The sequence below is a fragment of the Chiloscyllium plagiosum genome, unplaced genomic scaffold (assembly GCF_037043375.1).
Source record: "Chiloscyllium plagiosum isolate Xiang-an unplaced genomic scaffold, Cpla_swu_hap1 HiC_scaffold_24, whole genome shotgun sequence".
NCBI lineage: Eukaryota > Metazoa > Chordata > Chondrichthyes > Orectolobiformes > Hemiscylliidae > Chiloscyllium > Chiloscyllium plagiosum.
The window spans coordinates 20,990,504-21,009,981 of record NW_028270162.1 but is presented as its reverse complement, the minus strand read 5'-3'; the positions used below and the strand labels follow the sequence as shown (position 1 = coordinate 21,009,981).

General features: G+C 40.8%; 1 protein-coding gene across 1 annotated transcript in view; it reads right to left on the bottom strand.

Annotated features, from left to right (window-relative positions):
* The window catches only part of pxmp2 (peroxisomal membrane protein 2), a 46,842-nt gene that overhangs the window by 8,510 nt on the left and 18,854 nt on the right, over nt 1-19,478 (bottom strand). The window contains exons 3-4 of the mRNA XM_043715582.2: nt 7,209-7,371; nt 4,300-4,419 (exon numbers count right to left, since the gene is read on the bottom strand). Coding sequence (XP_043571517.1) covers nt 4,300-4,419; nt 7,209-7,371 — 283 coding nt within the window. The remainder of the gene's footprint in view (nt 1-4,299; nt 4,420-7,208; nt 7,372-19,478) is intronic.

Below are 19,478 nucleotides of genomic sequence, written 5' to 3'. Positions count from 1 at the left end.
AGTGAAGGCGACGTTTGGTATGCTTTCCTTTATCGGTCAGAGTATTGAGTACAGGAGTTGGGAGATCATGTTGCGGCTGTACAGGACATTGGTTTGGCCACTGTTGGAATATTGCATGCAATTCTGGTCGCCTTCCTATTGGAAAGATGTTGTGGAACTTGAAAGGGTTCAGAAAAGATTTACAAGGATGTTGCCAGGGTTGGAGGATTTGAACTCTTGGGAGAGGTTGAATAGGCTAGGGCTGTTTTCCCTGGAGCGTCAGAGGCTCAGGGGTGACCTTATAGAGGTATATAAAATCATGAGGGGCATGGATAGGATAAATAGACAAAGTCTTTTCCCTGGGATCGGGGAGTCCAGAACGAGAGGGCATAGGTTTAGGATGAGAGGGGAAAGATATAAAAGAGATCTAAGGGGCAACGTTTTCATGCAGAGGATGGTATGTATATGGAATGAGCTGCCAGAGGGAGTAATGGAGGCTATTACAATTGCAACATTTAAAAGGCATCTGGATGAGTATATGAATAGGAAGGGTTTGGAGGGATATGGGCCAGGTGCTGGCAGGTGGGACTATACTGGATTGGGATATCTGGTCAGCATGGACGAGTTGGACTGAAGGGTTTGTTTCTGTGCTGTACATCTCTATGACTCTATCTGACCCCTCAGCCAGCTATTCCTACAAGTCTTCGAAGCATGATGGAGGATATCAGTCTAAGCAGGAAAGTCTGTTGACTGTCAATTCATAATTCCCACAGAGTGAGACAAAGTTGTCAAGTTTTCTAACTGGGAATACTGGCACAGCTGTTTTAGCAAATTGTACTGAGTATATGATGCCGAATTCTTCTAGCCTTACTTTGGCACATAGGACATTGAGAACCAGCCGTGCCTTGAAGTATTCAGGCTGGACATCTGGGTCTCCACAGATCTTGGCCCTGGTGCCTTTTATCTTTCAGAGGCCTTCTTGGAACACTTTGGGATACTTCCTCATTACTTCATATAGATCACCAGTACCTATTTTAAAGACCTATGGCCAACCCAAATGGATTTTCTGAAGCCAGACCCTTCCCAAAAAATTGGGACCTAACTCTTGCATCACCCTTAAAGTGAGTCAGACTGTCTGCTGTCCACATGTAACTGGGGTTACAATGGTCCCAATAATACACAAGAGCTCTCCAGTGCAACTTAGAGCTGGTGTCTCAGAGGCTTAAAGGCATGATTCACCATTGAAGTTTTCTAAAGGCTTGTTTCCCAATAATAGATGCAACAGTACCTGCATCTACCTTCATGTCAAAGGAGTGGCCAGGTACCTGAAGTTTTATCTTAATTGGGGCCACTTTGGGAGCAATGCCGCAATTTAGCTGTATCAATTCCTTATTCTCGGTCTGAGTTATTTGCAAAGCCCTGTCTTAGAGTAACTTCCCACTTTAGCTTGGGCAGTACGCATTTTGCCTGTTTCAGTGACTTTGTCTGGGATGCACCCTATGACTACAAGTGCGACATAGACATTCTTGATCCTTACTGTATTATGAAGGAACATCCCTTCACTTCTGGAACCTTGCAAACTTTGAGTCCAATCCCATTCCCTAGCAACCAACATAAGCTGGGGACTTGGCTATGTGATATGGGGGGTAGCCCAAAGCTGAAGATGATATCTTCTATGGACTCCTGAAGTTCATGAGACCCTTTTTCTGCATTTTTGTGGGAAAGGACCAGATATTGTTCAATCAGTAGCTTCCTTTTGATCACAATATTATTGATTCCACAAACAAAGCAATCCCTTAACATTTCCTGAATACTGACCCATACTCACAATGTTCAGCCAATTTTCACTGTCTTGTGAAGAATTCACTCTTCATTCCCTAGGAAGACTACTTGCTGTGTTAAACCCATGGTTTGGAGTCATAGTGCTCCACTACTCTATCTAGCGGATTGTCAAAAGATTTTGACACCAGGGCTGGCGGGTAAGTTAAATTCTTTATGATGCTGAAAGTTGAGGCCCCTCAAGCACTAACAAGAATTACTTTTATTCGCTGATCCACTTTATCCAATCCTCTTCACCAGTATAGTAGCTCAGGATAATGGGGCTTCTGCTTTACTTTTTTTTTCTTTTATCATTCTATAAAAGAAGTGCTCTTAAACAAAGATGAATGATTTCTTTTCCCATCAAAAAAATCACTAATGTTTTAACTATTAATCGCCTCCAGTAAATCACCTACGTTATCAACTCAATATTTACAAGCAAAGTCCATTACAGGCAGTAGGCATCTGATTATTTTTTATATCTGGAAGTGCTCTTACAGACAACTGAATGATGTTCCCACCTCCAAATTACTGTGACATTATTTTTCCAACTACTGACCAACACCAGTAAATCACCCATGCAGTCAATTGAATATTTACATGCAAAGCTCATTATTGGCAATGCAAACCATCAAAAGTGAGAAAGGTAAATGGAGAGCAAGAAGGGGCTAGTCAGAGGTGTCTGCTTCTTTTTAAAGCCAGAAGAGTTTTTACACACTAAGGCTTTCCCACCACCAAACACCATAACTTTTTGTTTGTTTTTAATTATAAATCACCATCATCATATTGCCAATTCGAAATTTACATGCAAAGCCCATTCCAGTCAATAATAGGCCTGCTCCATTTTCTTTTTTATCCAGAAGGGGTCAGATTTAGTTTTAAAATTTTTAAATTCTTTTCTTATACCCAGTAGTGTTATCATGCACAACTGAGCAACTTTCCCACCACCAAAATCAGAGACTTTTCTGTTTTGCTTTTGTTTAAATGATTAACCACCACCAAAAATCACCAGTGTAGCCAATTAGAAACTTACATGCAAAGCTTTTTTTTTGTTTTCATCTATACCCAGAGGTGCTATCACTCAAAATGGAGCAACTTGCCCACCACCAAATATCACTGACTTCTTTTTGTTTTCTTTTCATTTTAACTACCACTAGTTATCATCCCTTGTAGCCAATGAAACATTTACAAGCAAAGCCCATTATGAACAATGTAAATCATCAAAAGTGAGGGATCATAGGGAGAGCGGGAAGAAATTAAATCAAAATGGAGTTGGAGGGGGAAATAAAGCACTGTATCCCCCGCAGTGCCAACTTCTCCCTCAAAGCACCAAATGCATTGATGGATACCGCCTAGTCCATCTCCAAGAACGCCTAGACATGAACACAGGATCTGTTTTCTTTTAAACCCCAAAGTGGTACTACACACAACTGAGCAACCTTCGCATCAACAAAATCACAATGAAATTTTACCTACATTTTTCCTTTTAACTACCACCAATAAATTACCCATATAGCCAATTAAATATTTACAAGAAAAGCCCACCATGGGCAATGCAAACCACCACAGATGAAGGGATTGGATAGGGAGATCAGGAAGGGACTAAATCAAAATAGAATTGGATGAGAAAATACAATACCATATCCCCACGAGGTCCACCACTCTCTCAAGACATCAAAAACACTGATGGATACTGTGTGCTCCCTCTCTAAAGCCACTAGGCATGGATATAACCACAGAAGAGGGACAAGGGATGTGCTTTTTTAAAAATTAGTTACTATCACCAGTAACTCACCTGTACAACCAATTGAATACTTACAAACATAGCAAATCAAAAAAGATAAGAGGCTGGGTAGGGAGAGTGGCAAGGAACTAATCCAAATGGAGCTGGAGAGGGAAATAAAGTACAGTATACCCATGATACCCACTCTCTCTAAAGACATCAACAGCATTTATGCTCACCGAGTACTCCTTCTCAAAGGACACTTGGGCACAAACATAACTACAAAAAAGGGTCTGTTTTTTAAATTTAACCTATTTTTCTAATCAACATGTTCAGAGATGTTATTACACACCTCTGGAGCAGGTGGGACTTGAATCCAGGCCTCCCAATCCAGGGACAGGGACACTGTCACTGATGAGTTCTAGCTCGACAGGCCATTGCCTGTTACCAAGAGAACTCAAGACTCAACAAGCTCCACAGGAAGATTAGTTATTGATTCACCATGGGCATCGTAGATGTTATCACAGTGACAGAATTTGCATATTTGCCATTGTAACTTGAATGCTCTTTACCTAGATGAATATGGGGTTCACTATTGCATGGTACCCATTATTTGTGCAACTGTGTTGATTCATGCTTGGCAGTTTACAACATTTCACAGACATACCTTGAAATGGGTGATACCATTTTAATGTTTTGGCCAGAGTTCAATAATCAGGGGAAAACACGCACAAGTTTCGAAACAATCATATTTGCTTCTGCAACCAAACATACTTTACCTGTGCTGGCACATAATTAATATTAACAAACTGGAAGATTGTCCAAACTTTCCAATTCATTTTTAGTGCTGTCCAGTATCCAGCCTTCATTTTGTCCTTCAGTGACTTCAGGTTCTTCCCCTATTACAAACAATATTTTTAGTCATTTTACTGTATGACATTTCTCAGTATTGCTAACTAAGATGCAGACAAACAATCTCAAAGCACCTTACAAAATGAATATTTTTTATATAACAGTGACTTTTGATCTGTGGACACAGGGAATCAGTGAACCACAAACAGGCAGGATTGGTTAGAAAATAATATTTTTGGAGTAGTACCATGGAACTTTTAATGTCCACCCATATCTCCAAATCAGGCAGATCAAACCTTAGCTTAATGTAAATCTGGAGAGCGCTTCCAGCAGTTTCTTAATACTGAGGAATACTCCTGAAGAAGGGTCACTGGACCCTCTAAATGTTGACTGTGCATACTCTCCACAGACCTGCAGAGTTTCTCTAGCAATTTGTTTGTTAGGTGAAGGTGATTCACAAATTTGATTGAAATCTTTGAGGAGTTTGCCAGGAGTGCTGATGAGAATAATAAATTTCATATGGTCTACATAGACTTTAGCAAGGCTTTTGATAAGGTCCTTCATGGCAAGAAAGTAAGAAACCATGGGATCTAAGGGAATTGGATCCAAATTTTGTCCTGAGGCAGGAAATAGAGGGTGATACATAGTTTGAAGGACACTTCTGTGACAAGAAATCTGTTTCCAATGGGGTTCTACAAACCCAGAGCTGGGGACCTTGCTGTTTGTGTTGTAGAGTCATAGAGTTATACAGCATGGAAACAGACGCTTCGGTCCAACTCGTCCACGCTGACCAGACATCCCAACCCAATCTAGTCCCACCTGCCAGCACCCGGCCCATATCCCTCCAAACCCTTCCTATTCATAGACCCATCCAAATGCCTCTTAAATCTTGCAATTGTACCAGCCTCCACCACTTTTTCTGGCAGCTCATTCCATACCCATACCACCCTCTGTGTGAAAACGTTGCCCCTTAGGTCTCTTTTATATCTTTCCCCTCTCACCCTAAACCTATGCCTTCTAGGTCTGGACTCCCCGACCCCAGGGAAAAGACTTTACCTATTTACCCTATCCATGCCGCTCATAATTTTGTTAACCTCTATAAGGTCACCCCTCAGCCTCTGACGCTCCAGGGAAAATAGCCCCAACCTGTTCAGCCTCTCCCTATAGCTCCAATCCTCCAACCCTGGCAACATCCTTGTAAATCTTTTCTGAACCCTTTCAAGTTTCACAACAGAATTATACGCAATATTCCAGTTGTACATTAATGATGTGGATTTAAATATAGAGATTATGATCAAAAAGTTCAGTGATGACATGAAAATTAGTCGGGTGGTAAATGGTGAGGATGATGGCCATAAACTGCAGGAGGATATCAGTGGACTTCTCAGGTGGGCAAGGCAATGGCAAATGACATTGAATCTATAAAAACATGCAAGGAGAGGGCAAACAAGGTAAGGGATTACACCATGAATGGTAGAACCTGGAAAATGCAGAAGACCTGAAAAACCTTGATATTCATATCCACCAACTCATGAAAGTAGCAGAGAGGTAGATAGATGATCAAGGTGAAATATGGGATACTTGCCTTTGCTAGTAAAGGCATAGAATACAAGGACAGGAAGATTATGCTAGAACTACATAAAACACTGGTTAGGCCAGAACTGAAGGACTGTGTGCAGTTCTGATTACCACAATGCAGGAAGAAGTTGATTGCACAAAAGAGGATTTACCAGGAAGCTGCCTGGCCTGCAAAATGTGAGCTATGAAGAAAGATTAGATTGGCTAGGGTTTTTCCTTGGATCAGCAAAAGTAGAGAGGGGCCTTACAAAGGTGTCTAAAATTATGAGGGGCATGGTTAGAATGGTTAGGAAGTCACTTGAGGTCAATAATCAAGAGGCATAGATTTAAGGAAGAGTTAGAAACTAAAAGGAGAGTTGAGGGGAGAATTTCTCACCCATTTGGTGGTGGGGGGTCTGTATTTACTGCCTGCAAGGTGTTGAGTCAGGAACTTGTATAACAATTAAACAGTATTTACAAGATATTCACTTGTGTTGCCATAGCCTCCATGGCTATGAGCCAAGAGCTGGAGAATGAGTTTGTTGTAGTCAGATCTCTGCTGACTGGCACAGACATGATGAGCCTCCTTTTGTGCTGTAAACACCTACTAGTCTATGAAGAGTGGTGTTACAACAGGAAACCAGATTTATTACTTAAGATCCACAGTTCTTTTTTTTTCGAGGTTTGATGGATCAGACATTTAAATGAAATGATCTCAAAATAAGATTTTGTTTTTTCTAGATCACTGAATCCATCTAGACTTACACCAATTTGTCAAGGTTTGTCTGTGAGGATCTATGAAAATGCCATAAGGTGCTTATGGATGTTCAGAAATATTAAAATATTGTTTTGGTGGATACATTCCTGTTATAACAGATATTGAAGGAAAATGAAATAGGAAGAATTTACATAATGTTTGCAGCTTCTGCGAGAGCTTCTGGTTAGAGGAACAAAGCTGAATGGTAGGAAAAAGAGCAAGTTAGCATTATTGCTCGACAAAAGATTTATTAAAATTTTACTTTAAAAAAATCAATCCAATGTTGATTCTCTTGACAGGCCTCCAAAACTCTCATAATTTTTTCTTACCAGAATACAATGTGCTGCAATCTCTTTCAGAGCCCATAACTAAACCATTTAAAATCTCAGCACTGCAAACCTTTTGTAACAGATTTCACAAAACCACCATCTCTTCCTTAACCTCATATTAACTTTCAGTCAGCCACCCATGATAACTATCCCAGGATAATTGTTTTGGCCTTAAGTGCTCACTAGGACCCACCTCAAGTAGACTGATAACCACAAAAAAAAGAGCAAGGAATACTGGAGCAAACATCAGACGATCCAACAGAAGTCTCTTGATCTGAGAATAGGGAACAGTGGATGGTATCAGTTTATCCATATAGTGGTAAAAATAATGACTCAGTGGACCTGTGAAAACCAACCTGAAAAAGAAAATAAAAGCACAAACCTCTTTTAAGTGAAAGAAAATTATTATTTCAGAATATTTTGCTTCTGATTTGGCTTCAAGAATTTAGGATAAGTTTTAATTACTGGAATCAGTCCACCTGTGGCAAAGATGACATAGCAAAGTTAATAGTTCAAACATCTTTGGTCTGCACAATAGCTTAGCAATGGACTAAGCCAGAGAGAATAAACAGTTACAGAATTAGCTCAGTGTAGCTTCTCAAAAACAAATCTGTTGTGAAGCTGCCCTGTATTTAGCAGAAATAATAACATCAAAAATGTCTGGAAAAGAGACAAATTAAATTGAAAAATGCTGCAGCTGTGTGATCTAAAACCAGCCTCAAAATCAAATAAACTCCCAATTTCAAATAATTTTATCATATTCAGCCCAAGGCAAATTGTCACAAAAAGGAATGAAATTGGTAATAATCAATTGAAAAGCACATGCTTCTGGCAATGAGTGCTGTTTTGGATCCAAAATGGCAATTGAGGTACATCTCACAATTCTGGTGCTAGCTCAGCTGAATGCAATTTTCCAAACAAATATTCCAGCTAACACTATTTGTTGCCTTGTACATTTAGCAGTAGGAATGACTCTCCAACAGCACTATTGGAGAATAGCTTGAAGTTTGGGAGTGAAGTAATCTTGAAGATCAATCTGGGAGTTTGGTGAGTGAGGTAATCTTGAAGATCAATCTTTTTCTAAACATTTAGTCTTGTCTTCATTTAGCAGTTCTTTACTTAATTACTTTAGTTTTCCTTGATCCTTTAGTTTCCCGCCCACTATGGTTGGCAGGGTCCTCAACTGCATCTGACCTATCACACATGCTTCCGCCTTTGCCCCTTCCCATCACTCACAACAGTATGATCAGGTCCCCCTTGTCCTCACTTTTCATCCCACCAGCCTCTGCAATCAAAGGATCATTCTCTGCCATTTCAGACAACTCCAGCAGAATGCCACCACCAAACAAATCCTCCCCTCACTCCTGCATTTTGTAGGGATTGTTCCCTCCAGACACTCTAGTCCATCCCATGACCACCAACATCACCCCTTCTTTCCACGACACCTTCCCATTTAACTGCATAAGGTGCAACACTTGCACCTTCACCTCCTTCCTGCTCACCATCCAAGGGCCCAAACAGTTTTTCCAAGTAAAATAGCATCTCACCTGCACTACCTCCAATCTTGTGTAGAGTATTCGCAGCACCCAATGTGGCCTACTCTACATTGCAAAAACCATATCAGACTGAGTGACTGCTTTGCAGAACATCCCCGGAATATGCACAAGCATGATCCTGATCTTCCCATAGCCGATCATTTCAAGACAGTGTCCTGCTCGTGTGCCCACTTGTCAGTACTTGGCATGCTGCAGTGCTCAAGTGAATCACAGCGCAAACTGGAGGAACAATATGTCATCTTCAGACAAGGCACTTTCCACCCTTCTGGACTTAATATTGAGTTCAACACCTTTAAATTGTGAACCAACTCCCATTTCCTCCCTTTCTTTTAGCTTTACCCGTTACATTCTTTGTTACCATGTCCTCTCTCCCCTCCCCCACTTCAATAGGACTGCTTTGTCTTTCAAATCCGTCAGTTAGACACACTATTGTTCTACCATTCTCAAATTCAGATCACTCAATTAGAGCTACCACTATCTTTTCTCCACCAGCACTCTATACTCCACCACAGCCACACACCCCCAACCGTCTCCCTACCGCAACTATAGCATAAATGCTACCCCATCCACACTTCACTTCAGCTCTGATGCTTTTGCCCGAAACGTCGATTTTTCTGGTCCTCGGATGCTGCCTGAACTGCTGTGCTTTTCCAGCACCACTAATCCAGAATCTGGTTTCCAGCATCTGCAGTCATTGTTTTTACCTAGCTCTGATGATGAATCATCTAGACTCAAAAGATTAGCTTTCTGTCTCTCCGTGAATGTTAACTAACCTATTGTGATCTACAGCATTTATTGTTTTCAGTACAGACTCCAGCATCTGCAGTAATTTGCTCCTACCTAGTTTAATCTGGTGTCTGTAGAACAGCTCTGCACAGCATTTCAAGATTAGAAATTAAGCAATCCAAGTACAGTTTAACATAGAATGTAACTTGGACTGAGTAAGAAGCTGGAAGTTTGGTGAATGAGGGAGTTGGTGAATGAAAATACTCCTTTATTTCTCCACCTTTTTTGCAGTCCAGTCTTTGATTCTTCCTATGGCACAGTGGAAGAAGCTGACTGGCAAGTACAGGTTAGTTCTCCTATAATGCCATAGTTGCGTTCCAGCAAAACCATGCTTAATAGAAAATCGCTTAATAGAAATAAAGGGATCAATGGGAAAAGTGGGGTTGGGGCAGACCAGCTTAAAATAATCACTCACGATCACTCAAGAATCACCCAATCATCTAACACAAAGTATAGCACAGCCTGAATGAAGGTTGAAATCATATTTCTAAACAAAACTGAAGAAAATTTAACACAGTACATTAAAACAAAAGTAAGAAAGCTACTCTCTGTACAGTACCTGTCACAGAAAGCTGCTCTATTGGCAGCTGACATTGGCGCATGTGCAGAACGGCACGCAGACCAACGCAGACACTGCTCATGCGCAGAACGGTGCAGAGATTTTGGCGTGGAGGGCTGGAGATAAGAATCAAAAAGTGTGGTGCTGGAGAAGCACAGCAGGTCAGGTAGCATCCGAGGTGCAGGAGAGTCAACGTTCAGGCATAAGCTCTTCATCATTCCTGATGCCCAATACATCAACTCTCCTGCTCTTCGGATGCTGCCTGAACTGCCATGCTTCTCCAGCACCACACCTTTCAATGAAGACTTTGGCGTGGACATCAGCACAAGCACACAAAGATGTGAAGACCAACGCTGACACCAAGCATGTGCACGGCGGCGCAGACATCGGCGTATGCGCAGAATGGCACAAACATGGGCGCATACTCAGAACGGCATGGACATTGAAGCACATGCACAGAATGAAGCACGCGAACTGATTCCCACTGGAATTGTGCTATTGCTAATGGAGGTAAGTGTTCTTGAAAATCATGTTTAACAAATTCATTGGACTTCCCTGAAGAATCATGTACTGTAAATAAAGGGGAACAGTGGATATATTATACTTTGATTTCCAAATACCATATAGACCTATACTCTCTGGAGGTTAGAAGAATGAGATGAGAGTTACGTGAGGTATATAAGATACTGAAAAGCATTGACCAAGTAGACATAGAAAGGATGTTTCCTCATTTGGGGCAATCTAGAACAAGAAGTCATAGTTTTGGGATAAAGGATAGCAGATTTAAAATGGAAATGAGGAGAAATTACATCAAAGCATCATGAATTTGTGTAACTCATTACCCCAAAGGTGTGGTAGATGCTGGGACACTGAGCAAATTTAATGAGGAGATTGACAGATTTTTCCTTACTGAAAGGTTGAAGGGTTATGGAAACCAGGTAGGAAAGTGGTGTTGAGGTCGAGATGAGGTCAGCTATGATCATATCGAACGGTGAAGCATGGAGGGGCCATGAATTGCCAACTTCTGTTTCTCATTGTTATGTTCTTATGATAAGGTGTCACGAAGGTTATTGCAGAAAATAAAAGCTGATGCTGTTGGGGTTACATATTGGCATGGATAGAAGATTAGCTGGCTAGCAGGGATTAGGAATAAATTAGTTCTTTTCAGGCTGACAGGATGTCATGAGTGTTTGCACAGGGATAAGTGCTAGGGCTTCAGCTCTTTTCAAATTATATAAATTATTTAAACGAAGGAACCAAAGGTACGGTAGCTACATTTGCTTCCAACATATTTATCTTCCCTAAAATAAACTGACCAATACCATAGATGCGATCTCACTAATGCCCTGCCTAACTGAGGTACAACCTCTTTTTTGATATATATTCTGCCCCCTCACAATAAGCAACATTCTATTTATCAGATTCCCTAATTATTTACTGTACCTGCATACTAGCCTTTTGGGAAGATACCCAGATCCCTTTGCACCTCAGAGTTATATAAACTCTCACCAGATAGATTTTTTTCCATCTTCCTGTCAAAATGGAGAATTTCACATTTTTACATCATACTCCATTTGATTTGATTTGATTTATTATAGTCACATGTATCCAGGTGCAGGGAAAATGTTTCTTTTGCATGTAGTACAGGCAGGTCATACCGTAAAAAGTGCATAAAGGTAATAAGACTACGCAAAGAATACAATGTTACAGCTGCAGAGATGGTGCATAAAGAGCGCGATCAACATTAAGTTTAAAATTTGAGAGGTCCATTCAAATCTCTAAAAGCAGCGGAGAAGAAGCTGTTCTTGAATCTGTTGATACAAGTGTTTAAGCTTTTGTATATTTTGCCCAATAGAAGAGGTTAGAAGTGATTATAAATGGGATGGGGGGATCTGTCTTTGATTATGTCAACTGCCTTGCCAAGGCAGCAAGAACTACAGATGGAAGGTTGGCTTCCAAGATGGACTGGGCTGTCTTCACATCTTCTGCCGTTTCTTGCAGTCCTGGGCAGAACATAAACTGCATGTTTTCTATGTTGCATTTATAAACGTTAGGGAGAGTCTTTACAGACATGCTGAATTTCCTTAGCTTCCTGAGGAAATACAGGCATTGTTGTGCTTTCTTGATGATTGTATTAACATGGGTGAATCAGGACAGGTTGTTCGTGATCCTCACTGCTCGGAACTTGACACTCTCAAACATCCCAACAATAGATGAGAGGGGTGTGCTCTCTCCACATTTGAAGCATTTTTACCTACTCACAAATATATTTTTATAGCCCAATGTCTACTTCACAATTTAATTTCCTTCCTTTATTTGTAACATTAGCAAATTTGCCAACCACGTTGAAACAACTGCACAGAGGCTGTTACCTGGTCACCAAGTCACATTTTATTTATGTATGCAAAGTATACTGGCTATGGGCAGCCTGGTTGGATTCAATCCCTGAAGTGAGGACCCTCTGAATCCCCTATTTATATCCGTCAGCCAGGGCCAATTGAGAGTGTTAGCCTGGGCCAATCAAGTACCTCATAGTCAATGAGATCTACTTGGTTCCAATCAGTACCTTTGTCTCCTTCATCAAAGTCATTTATATAAATAGCAAAAAGTTGAGGTTCTAGCACTGATCTGTGGGACACACTATTTGTTATGATTTACGAAGCGAAAAAATGAAATATTCATGGTTATTTATTCCTGTTAAGTCGACAGTCATCTATCAATTTCTTATCTTCTAAACCAACAGGCTTTATTTTCCAATACAACTTTTCACTGGCACCTTATCAAATATCTCCTAAGATCTTTGTACACTACATCCAGTGATTCTTTCAACCACAGCACATGTTACTTCCTCAAATGATTTCCCTTTTACAAAAAAAAATTCATTCTGTCTAATTGGCTTAAACTTTTCGAAGTGGTCTCCAATAACATATGTAATAAAGGCTTCGAAAATCTTTCCTAGAACAGATGTGAAGCTAATTGATCTCTAGATTCCTGCTTTCTGTCTCCCTCTCTTTTGAATAAAATTAGACATATAGTTTTCTAAACAAAAGGAACCGTCCCCAAATAGCATTTATTGCCTATCCTGAATTGTCCTCAAGAATATGGTGGTAAGACACCTTCTTGAACCACTGTACTCCATGTGGTGTAGGTACACCTGTGCTGTTGTGGATTCAATTGCAGGATATTTACCAAGTGACACTTAAGGAATAGTAATATAATTGCAAGTCAGGTTGGTGTTTGACTTGGAGCAGAACTCACGCAATTATTGCCCTTGTCCTTCTCGGTGACATATGTCACCAGATTTTGAAGATGCTGTTGGAGGAGTCTTTGCAGGTTGCTGCAATGCATCTTGCAAGAAAGGGACTATTCTGCTGCCACCATGTGTTGATCATGGAGGTAATGAATGTTGGAGGTGCTAAATGGCATACCAGTACCACAGGACAAGTCATTGTAGATATTGTCAAGTTTCTTGACATTTTTTAAGAGCTGCACTCATCCAGACAGATTGAGAGTATTCCATCACACTCCCGGCTTGTTCCCTGTATATGGTGGACAGGCATCAGGGAGGCAATAGGTAGATTACTCATCAAATAATTCCCAGTATCTGACCTGCTCTTGTATTCAAAGTACTTACATGGCTGGTCCAGTAGAGTTCCAGTCAATGGTGACCCCAGGATGTTGATAGTAGGGGATTCAGCAACAATAATGTCATAAACTATCAAGGGATGATCATTCGCTTCTCTCTTGTAGAAGATGGTATTTGCCCAGAACTCAGATATTGCAAATGTTACTGCCATTTGTCAGCTCAAACATTGTTTAAGTCTTGCTGTATATGAACACCAACTTCCTCAGCAATGAAGGAATCATCTATGTATCCCCAATTGTATCCCCCACATGTATCCCCACTTCCTATCATAGATACAGAGAAGGAAGGTTATATGATACAGAGAAGGCAGCTGAAAATGTTTGGGCCGAGGATATTGCCCTGAGGAACTCCTCCACAGATGTCCAACAACCATAACCATCATTTTTTGTACTGGATATGATTATAGCCTGTGTGATTCCCTCTACTAATTCCCAACGAGGGGTCCTTCATATCACTGTGGATGAACTGCTCCCACAATGTCAAAAGCAGTCATTCTCACCTCACCTCAGGAGTTCCGCTCTTTTCTTTATGTCTGGATCAAGACTAACCGGAGCCAAGAGCTACATGACTCTGGTGGAACTCAAAGCAAGCAGTGAAGAGGTTATTGCTAAGCAACTCCACTATTGGCATCCTATACCACTTTGCTGATGAGGATTAATTGGCAGAGTTGAATTTGTCCCCTTTGTTATGAGAACAACTTTCCACATTACTGGGTAAATGCCAATCTTGTAGCTGTTCTGGAAAGCGTGTGCATGGCCTCAGCTGGAGCACAATTGTTCAGCAATGTTAAGGCTCATAGTCCCTGCAGTATCCAGTGTATTCAGCAATTACCAATATCATGTTGAGTGAATCAAATCAGCTGAATTGCAGCATCTGTAATGCTGGGAACTTCAGGGAGAAGTCAAAACGGAATACCTATGGACACTTCTGGCTGACCATGGTTGCGAATGCTTCAACCTTACTTTTTACATGGATTTGCTGTGCTCCTGTACTGTTGAAGATGGGAATATTCGTGGAGCCCCCTATCAGTTACGTAATTGTCAATCGTCATTCATGACTAGATGTGACAGGACTGCAGAGCTTCGATCTGATCCCTTGATTTTGAGATCATACTGTTCAGTCTATCTCATGCTGTTTCCACTGTTTGATAGACAAGTTTTTTTTTGTACCACTTTCTAGGTATGCCTGGTGTTCTCAGAAATGCTCTCCTGCCCTCTTCTTTAAACCAAGACTGATCGGCTGGCATGATGCTATGGTAGAATAGGGGATTTGTCAAGCCGTGAAGTTACAGAATGTTGTTGAATACAATTCTGGTGCAGCTGATTGCCCGCGTCACCTCATAATGCCCAGTCTGGAATTGTTACATCTGTTTGAAACCACCAATCCATTTAGCACAGTATTAGTACCATGTGTGATGATGCTGCTCCTTTCACAAAATTGTGTTGTCCTTGGTTTTTTTTTCTGGAGGTCATAAAGACACAGGTTCCAAAATATCTGGGATTGATTTACTTGAAGAAGCTCTTAAATAAAAAAAATCAAGTATACAATGAAAGGGGAGTGGCTAGTTCTCCCAGCTCAGCTTATCTCTGGTTGGGTTTGGTTTGGTTTTAGCAGCCAGAGTTGTGAAACTGCTGGATCCACAGGTCCGTGCAGTTCCTCCCTCTTTCCGACATTTCTCCTGTAAGACCCTGTGTTTGGTTTTACCTTTTTTGGTCAAGGGTTGTGTATGGGGATTGGTGTAAGTACTTGGAACAGCATCATTAAGTTGGGATAATCTGTTAGGCTTTTGGATAGGTTAAGCTATTCTATATTGTGTTCATTTTTGTTTGTGTTCCATTCAGTAATCTTGCAAATAAATTCTGTTTTGTTTAAGACTAAGTGGTTGAGCCTGTTGCATCACTCCTGGAATATCCACTATACAGCTGCTTAAAACAACTAGCAAAATTAGGGTCCGGGAGACTTTCTTGAAATGTTGTGAGGGGGTCTGGCCTGGTCCATAACACATGTCACACTTCATCTCCACAAGGATTGTGTAATGGTCACTGTTACTGATAATGTCAGGGACAGTTGAGGGCAATGTCAAGTAAGCTATTCCTTGTTAGTGCTTCTCTCACCACCTGTCATAGATCCAGTCAAGCAGCTATGTCCTTTCAGACTTCGCTGGCTCAGTCAGTAATGGTGCTAGACACTGAAGTTGTCCAAAGTATATTTAGTTCCCTAGCCACCCTCGACGCTTGCTTGCACGCCACCACTGGACTCAAGAACCTCTACTGAGCTATAATGACTGTCTTCTTTTTTGTCATTTCCAAACTCAGTATCAGTCTTAGTTTCCTTAGGAAATGGATGACACATTTCCTCAAAAATAACAAGATTTTGCCATAAATTTCATCATACTATGCACTCCTTTTCTACCAAGTAGTCACCTCTACTTAGGGCAAGGGTATTTTGTAAATACAAGTAAGAGAATCTACAGGTCACTAAGTCCAAAAATGCTAGAGGAATTGTAGGTTTAAAATGAGATTACAGCTGAGCCAACTCAAAACCTTGATTTTGTGGTTCAGTATGTATAATTAAGTTGCTCATGAACATAAACTTACATCCAGCCACTGGAGATAGAATTTTACAATGTGCTACAGTTGATATTTCAGTTTGAGAAGTCGACTCATTGGATTTAGAGTCATAGAGCCATTAAGAGATATAGCACAGAAACAGCCAACTTGTCCATGCCAACCAGATATCTGAACCTAATCTAGTCCCATTTGCCAGCACGTGGCCCATATCCCTCTAAACCCTCGCTTTTCATATATCCATCCAGATGCCTTATAACTTTTGTCACTGTACCAGCCTTCATCACTTCCTCTGGCAGCTCATTACATACATACATCACCCTCTGTGTGAGAAAATTGCTCTTAGGTTCCTTTGAAGTTTTGCCTTAACCTATGCCCTCTAGTTCTGGACTCTCCCAACCCAGGGAAAAGGCCTTGTATATTTACCCTATCCATGCCCCTCATGATTTTATAAACCTCTATAAACCTCAGCCTCCGACAGTCCAGGGAAAACAGTCCCAGCCTATTCAATCTCTCCCTATAGCTCAAATCCTCCAACTTTGGCAACATCCTTGTAAATCTTTTCTGAACCCTTGCAAGTTTCACAACATCTTTCCAACAGAAGGGAGACCAGAATTGCAAGCAATATTCCAACAGTGGCCTAACCAATGTCCTGTACAGGTGCAACATGACCTTCCAACTCCTGTACTCAATACTCTGACCAATAAAGGAAAGCATACCAAACACTTTCTTCACTATCCTATCTACCTACGACTACTTGCAAGGAGCTATGAACCTGCACTCCAAGGTGTCTTTGTTCAGCAACATTCCCTAGGACCTTACATTGCATGAATAAGTCCTGCTAAGATTTGCTTTCCCAAAATGCAGCACTTCACATTTATCTAAATTAAACTCCGTCTGCCACTCCTCAACCCATTGGCCCATCTGATCAAGATCCCATTGTAATCTGAGGTAACCCTCTTCGCTGTCCACTATACTTCCAATTTTGGTGTCATCTGCAAACTGACTAACTATACCTCTTATGCTCACATTCAAATCATTTATATAAATGATGAAAAGTAGTAGAGCCAGCACCAATCCTTGTGGCACTTGACTGGTCCAAGGCCTCCAACCTGAAAAACAACTCTCCACCACTACACTCTGTCTTCTACCTTCGAGCCAGTTCATTATCCAAATGGTTAGATGCCCCTGTATTCCATGAGATCTAACCTTGCGAACCAGAATCCTATGGGAAACCTTGTCGAATGCCATAGTGAAGTCCATATAGATCACGTCCACACTTTGCCCTCATCAATCCTCTTTGTTACTTCTTCCAAAAACTCAGTCAAGTTTGTGAGACATGATTTCCCATGCACAAAGCCATGTTGACTATCCCTAATCAGTTCTTGCCTTTCCAAATACATGTACACCCTCTCCCTCAGGATTTCCTCCAACAACTTGCCCCACCACCAACTTCAGGCTCACTGGTCTATAGTTCCTTGGCTTGTCCTTACCACCTTTCTTAAATAGTGGCACCACATTAGCCAACCTCCAGTCCTCCGGCACCTCACCTGTGACTATCAATATTACAAAAGTTTCAGCAAGGAGCCCATCAATCACTACCCTAGCTTCCCACAGAGTTCTATGTTACACCTGATCAGGTCCTGGGGATTTATCCACTTTTTTATGTTTCAAGACAACCAGCACTTCCTCCTCTGTAATATGGGCCTCGAGTTAATCCATCTACCTGACTGTATCAGCAGCTTTTCTCCCTTCCTATAACTGCCATCCAGCATACCTTCTAGCTCCTGTAAATTCCTAATTGCAACAAACTGAAGCTCCAAATGATCCATGCAATCTGATAGGATTCGCAATCAAAGATACTTCCTGCAGACATAATTATCAGTAACATGGAAACTCTCCCTAAACTTCCACATCCGACAGGAAGATTACATCACTCTAATAATGGCCATCTTTGCTCCTTCACAATCTACAGACCCAGAAAATATCCCCATCTTATCGCTCTAAAAATAAACTGCTCCAAACTAACTTAATACTTATGGCTTATATTTTTAAATTTTAATCATGAGACAGATCTCAGTAAAACATGTAATCAAGAAAGAACCCATTCTACTCACAACTGTAGAAGTACAGCAAGGCTACACTCAAACGCTGCGCCCTTATCAGTTCCTGTGCTGTGAGCTCTCCCACACAGGTTCCTCCAAGGTCAGCTGTGAATTTCAGTGTTTGTTCATTTTTCATGGATGCACTCTGAGATACTTAAACTCAAATAGCAAAGGCAAATTCACTGCTGTGCAGACAGCAGAATAGGTTTCTTTCTCTGACCATGTGGCCACTGCCTTTGTCTGTCTTCCTCCTTTTTAAAATGCTGTTGTTTTGATCTTTTGTTCCCCAAAGTTCCAAAACAATGCAACAATATATAAAATAGTAATTGCTGCTCCTGGAATTCGAGGAAATCACCTCCAACACCTAAAATACTTTAAAACAGGTGCAGCCCTTACAACCACAACTTTTTCCCATCCTCCAGCTTGGATTCCCAGAATCAATATGTCTCACTATGAAAATTGGTAGGACTCCCTTATCTGGGCACATTTAGATGTCAAACCAACATCCAGTGTAAGATAAGACATAAATAATAAACATACGTCAGATGCCAAGATTTCACTACTTCAGAAGACAGAAGAGAATTCCCAGCCTCAGATCTGTTGTCGTTGCAACATTATTTACATGTCTGGTTTAATTCTATTTCTGGTCAATGGTAAACCCAGAATATTAAAGGATAATCAATGGTATTACGATTCAATGCCAAAGGATTATGGTTAGATTCTCTCTTGCTGGTGATGGTTATTACATGGCTTTGTGTGACATGCATGTTGTTTTGGATATGTTTTCACAAAAGCATAAGTTGTTGGTAAGGAGGGACAGTGTGATATATTGGACAGTAGCTTATAACCCCTGATTAGCCTGGCCTCTCTGCGCAAATCATATTGATCTTCCTTTTTTATCTATTAATAGCACAGGTGTGAGCAAACTCTGAGTTCTCTAATCACTGGTGATTAATGTATTAAATTGAAAGAAACGCACTTGGAACAATGTGTAACAGGGCATAAAATGGTAGATTATTTCCAATAATTAAGGGGTCTATAATGAGAGATGATGAGTGCAAAATTAAAAGCAAAAAATATAGAATAAAGCAAGAGGAGCTGTAGAATTCACTTCCAGGTTTAATGGTTACAGCAGCAACTATGTCAACATTACTAAATAATTTGATGAAGAAAATGTGACAAGGATTATAGGAAGAGAGCAAGCAAATGTGGTTTAGACTATTTTCTCACACAGGAGAAAAAGC